Source organism: Protobothrops mucrosquamatus, unplaced genomic scaffold (genome assembly GCF_001527695.2).
Source record: "Protobothrops mucrosquamatus isolate PMUCROS unplaced genomic scaffold, P.Mucros_1.0 scaffold464, whole genome shotgun sequence".
In the NCBI taxonomy this organism is placed as follows: Eukaryota; Metazoa; Chordata; class Lepidosauria; order Squamata; family Viperidae; genus Protobothrops; species Protobothrops mucrosquamatus.
The window spans coordinates 2078224-2083222 of record NW_015386785.1 but is presented as its reverse complement, the minus strand read 5'-3'; the positions used below and the strand labels follow the sequence as shown (position 1 = coordinate 2083222).

Below are 4999 nucleotides of genomic sequence, written 5' to 3'. Positions count from 1 at the left end.
GAATGGTGCGTCTGTAGCTTATTTGCACACAAACTGGAATATTTGCTTGCAAGATCAGAACTGAGAAAAAGATGTTGCAGAAATTTCAGAAATACAGCAGTTGAGAGATGCACAGGAAGCAAACTGTTAAGGGAACAACAAATTTATTATGTAAGTTGGAAATGTTGCATAAGTGGTGTGAATAAAGTTGCTTTTTACTTTATTAGTTAAGCAGGACATGATATAATGAAAAAAAAAACCGATCTGTTTTGTTAACGATGTTCATTATTTATTTATTTATTTGCAGCATCTTCAATAGCTAAGCCGCTGGACATCGATTGTCTTTTTCAAATTTGAGGTGAACAAAACTCAATTCAAGTCCATCCGACAATGGATTCCCTCATGCTGAAATATCTGCTTTAAGGTATTTTCTGCCATAAAATGCATAATCGCCGCCGAAATCTTTCTTGACAAAGCCTTACAAACTTACTTTGAAAGAATTAGGACATTTTAACTAGTTATAATTCATGGCAAGTCAACATAGTAGGTTTGGCTTAATGGTTCAGTTCACAGCCAGCAGATTCCCGCCCAGAGTCGCTGGCCCTTTGCCATCATAATAAAGGAAGAATGATTTTAATAATGCAAAAATAACATATTTTTAGTCATGTACCCCTGCAGCCCATCCTTCCGTAACAACCGCGGGCGGGCCGGCGAGCATGCACACAGGGGCGCAGTTGTAAAAACAAAGGCACCGCCGGCAGTGGCAGCAGCTACCCCGACCGAAAGTTCCAGTCTCTCGCGAGACTCTCCGCTCCGGTCGAGAGCGCTCAAAATTTGAAGACAGCCCGAAAGCGCGAGGACGAGACGCAGCTGCGCAGACAACTGTTGGGGGCAGGTAAGATGGGTAGCTTCGGGGCGCTGCGCCTCCGCCGGGATCCCACCTGCGCTGGGATCCCACCTGCGCTGCGCTCTCTGGGCCTGGGGGCAGCAGGGGATCCTCTCCAGCCGTTCGTGGGGGCGCAGCAGAGACCGGAGGGCGGGGGCCCGCGGGATTTTGGAGAAAGGCCATCAGCGTTTCAGCAGCCCCCCCCCCCTCGAGCTGTCCATTCGGAGGCTCGCAGCGCTGCTGCTTGGGCTGAGCAAAGGAAAGACAGTGGCTACCTTTCTATGCCCCTTCCATTAGGATATTGAAAAAATGTTTCTCCGTAGCCCATATTAGAATCTGGACCATTTTTAGACCCAAACTACTGCTTTGAGTTTGTTTCCATGAAGGTCTTTTAAAGCAGCTGAAACTTTTCCTGGGATCATATGACTATCGTTGGAAAGCAGTTCTGCGGCTTTGGGAGAAGACGTCTATAGCTGTGCCCTCTAAAACACTACCTTGGATTTAAATTTAAACTGGTTTATAGCCTCTAATAGAATTAAATCTTACTGAAGGTATTTTTTGGTTGGGCGACTACAGTTCGCTTTGTTTTGATTTTAAGGAGTTTGACATAAGGTTAGATGTGGATCTTTTGCGATGGTTTTCTGAAGGCTGCAGTCTCCATTATGGGTTAATTTCACTATAGCTAAGTTAGCTGTCAAGATGAACCCTTGTTAATTAGAGAAATTGGCCATAATGGGCTGAGCTGTCTTCAGGAAGAAAAGAATTGGAAGTAATGTCTTCCATATTTCCAAAGGTGCTGTTTCAGGAGGCATCTGGACTTTCTTGTTTTCTTTGAAGATGTTTCACTTCTCATCCAAGAAGCTTCTTCAGCTCTGGATGGTGGGGAATGGAAGGATTTATATTCCTTGCAGACAGCTGGTCATTTGCATTCTTTTTAGAGAGTTGTTGAGGCCATTTGGAGGTTTATCTGTGTCCTCAGGGTCACCTGATTGTGCAAATGTGTGTGGAGCCTTCTTAGCTGCAGGATGTTTTCTGCCCTGTATCCCTTCACTGTTGAAGACAGGCACAGGCTGTTGGGGATGAATCTCAAACTGAAGTGCAAATCATTCCTGTAGTCTGCAATGTTTTCTGGAAGTCCATTCATACTCCCTCAGCATTTGAAGGGTGTTCATCCCAAAGTGCCTAGCTAAATGCCTATGGAGATTCTCAGTCATCCAGGTCATGGTTGTCCCAAAGCTGCTTTTTCAGGAGGCAACTGGACTTTCTTGTTTTTCTTTGAAGACGTTTCACTTCTCATCCAAGAAGCTTCTTGGATGAGAAGCGAAACATCTTCAGAGAAGAACAAGAAAGTCCAGTTGCCTCCTGAAAAATCACCTTTGGGACAACCATGACCTAGATGACTGAGAATCTCCATAGATGTCTTCCATATTTGTGTCACCTTAGGTCATTGTGTCTTTCAAATATTCACATCAAGGAATACACTGAACAGAGAAAATTTGCAAAAGATGAAACACCTCCACAGCTGGGCACTGCAGAAGCAAGGAATTAGTTGATAGAATTGATATAACAGGTGTTATTTGTTTTCTACATTTTTCCTTCTGATTGCAGCTATGAAAGGGGAAAAGTTGTTTGATATTAGGAAGGCCTTTGAGGAAGCTCAAAAACCTCACCAAAATCAGGCCAAATTGGTGATATCTTTAAAGCATACCTATAATGAGGTAAGTATTGTTTATCATTCCTTCTTGTGGGACTTCTTATGTAGGTTTGCAAAAGTCTATACAATCATTCTTTTACTTATAAGATTTCCAATGTGAAAAATATGAAGCCTTTAAGAAAGCATGGAAAAACAAGTAGGCAAAAATGGGAAAAAAATAATAAGAGGAGGATGGTAGTAATTGAGAACAAGAAGGTTAAGATCCTATGGGATTTCCATTTAGCCCCTAATAAGCCAGACATATTTATAATCCCAAAGAAACAAGTATGGATATTTGATGTTGCAGTAACTAGAGAGATACCCATCAGTGAGAAAGAACAAGAAAAAATGTTCAATTGCAAAATTGTGTACAACTCTTTGCGACTCCATGGACCATAGCACACTAGGCCCCCCTGCCCTCCATGGAGTTTGCCCAAATTTATGTTCATTGCATCAGTGACACTAGCTATCTCATCTTCTGCATGGGGGGAAACAAAATGCTAGTAGTAGATGGTCTCTTTCTAAAGTTGTAGGGGTATTTTGTGCTCCTCCTGTAATTATGGAACTAACTTCCCAGCATTCCTCATGCTGATCTATGCTTCCTGGGATAAGCAGAGTTATGCTCACATGTAGGAATGTCTGGTTTAAGAGCCAGTTTAAGGAGAAATACTGGTGAGAAGAATATTTTGAATGGGATGTATCAGCAAGAAGGTCTGCAAATGTCTTGACCGAATTCTTTGGAGTTTGACCTTTTGTTTGATGTATCTAGCCTTTTCTCCAAGAACTTATGGGTTAATTCTTGCTTCTAGTTACAGGACAAGGACTGTTTTCATGAAAAGTTTGTTCATTATCTGAAGTATGCCATGGTAATCTACAAACGAGAACCTGCAGTGGAACAAGTAATAAATTTTGTGGCCAAGTTTCTGGCTTCATTGTATAATTCGGAGAAAGAGGGTGCTGAAGAAGAGGAAATGGAGAATTCCTTTCTAAATTACCTATTCACCTTTCTCCTTGAGGTACCATATCTGTAAAGTAATAAATAATTAGTACTACATAGTTAAAAACTTTCATTAAAATATGTATCCAGCACCATCCAAAACTTTGTAAATAAGCTATTAATGGCCCAATACATATTAATTTATGTGTATTAATATCACATTGAGAGGGAAAGCTTTATCTTTTTCTGCCTTAGTTAAGGAAAGCAATACAAAGCAGTTGATTAGCTGTTCTTAAGTTAGACTTTCTGAAATTCATTTGTACAGGAGAGCCATTTCTATTCAATATTTCTGTGTTATGCTTAAATCTGTGGCTTCCACAGATTAATTCTACAAATGAAAATTGCTGCCTTTAAGCAAAAGTTATTGTGCAGAGCATTTCTGGGCTGGGGCAGATGTTCTGTGCTTCAGAAAGGGGAAATAAATTAATGTAGTATATAAGGATCTGAGCATAAATGTTGGATTTTTTTTGTCATTGTAAACAAAATAGTAAAATTTGTACTTCAGGTACTATTGTGTAGCCAGAGCTATATAAAAGCTCTGACCACACAATAGTAGCTGAGATACAAATTTTAAAATCTATAATTGTGTATAACCATAATAACAATGAATGCTTAAGAATCTCTCTTTGTCTTTAAGTCCCACCCAGCTAACAGCAATGCAGTTAGATTTCGTGTATGCCAACTTACTAATAAACTTTTGGGAAGTCTGCCAGAGAATGCCCAGATCGAAGACAAACTGTTTGATCAGATTAACACTGCTATGCAGCTCAGAGCAAGAGACAAAGTACCAAATGTGAGAATTCAAGCTGTGTTGGCTTTGTCCAGGCTTCAGGACCCCAAGGATGACCAGTGTCCAGTTGTTAATGGTATATTCCTTGCCAATTCATGTGGTTTATTAAACTTCTTATTTCTGCTGATCTTTAAAAGAAGCTGCAATATTTTAACTTTATCTAGTATTTAATATGGCAGAAACTCATCAAACTCACATTGCTTTTGATTTTTGGCTGTCAGGTTTCAATACTAACATAGAACTGACTCTGAAAAAATGTAAACAGAAGGAAGTCTAGAAATTGATGTCAAAAAGGCATAATTTAATTTTCATCTAGACATCTTTCTTGAGTGAAAACTAGTATTGAAGATGGGTACAGGGCCAGCTTGGCAAGATTTGGATTGACTGATTTAGCAGCTGAGATTATTAATCATAGTTAACTTAGGAGAAGGCTTGGTGGACAAGCAGTGTGAACTTACAGTGGGGAAAAAAAGTATTTAGTCAGCCACCAATTGTGCAAGTTCTCCCACTTAAAAAGATGAGAGAGGCCTGTAATTGACATCATAGGTAGACCTCAACTATGAGAGACAAAATGAGAAAACAAATCCAGACAATCACATTGTCTGATTTGGAAAGAATTTATTTGCAAATTATGGTGGAAAATAAGTATTTGGT

General features: G+C 39.9%; 1 protein-coding gene across 1 annotated transcript in view; it reads left to right on the top strand.

Moving 5' to 3' along the window:
- The first annotated feature begins 842 nt into the window (after positions 1–842).
- The window catches only part of NCAPG (non-SMC condensin I complex subunit G), a 28336-nt gene continuing 24179 nt past the window's right edge, over positions 843–4999 (top strand). Inside the window, exons 1-4 of the mRNA XM_015816555.2 lie at positions 843–874; positions 2474–2583; positions 3368–3574; positions 4193–4421. Of these exons, the coding sequence (XP_015672041.1) occupies positions 2476–2583; positions 3368–3574; positions 4193–4421 (544 nt within the window). The 5' untranslated portion in view covers positions 843–874; positions 2474–2475. The remainder of the gene's footprint in view (positions 875–2473; positions 2584–3367; positions 3575–4192; positions 4422–4999) is intronic.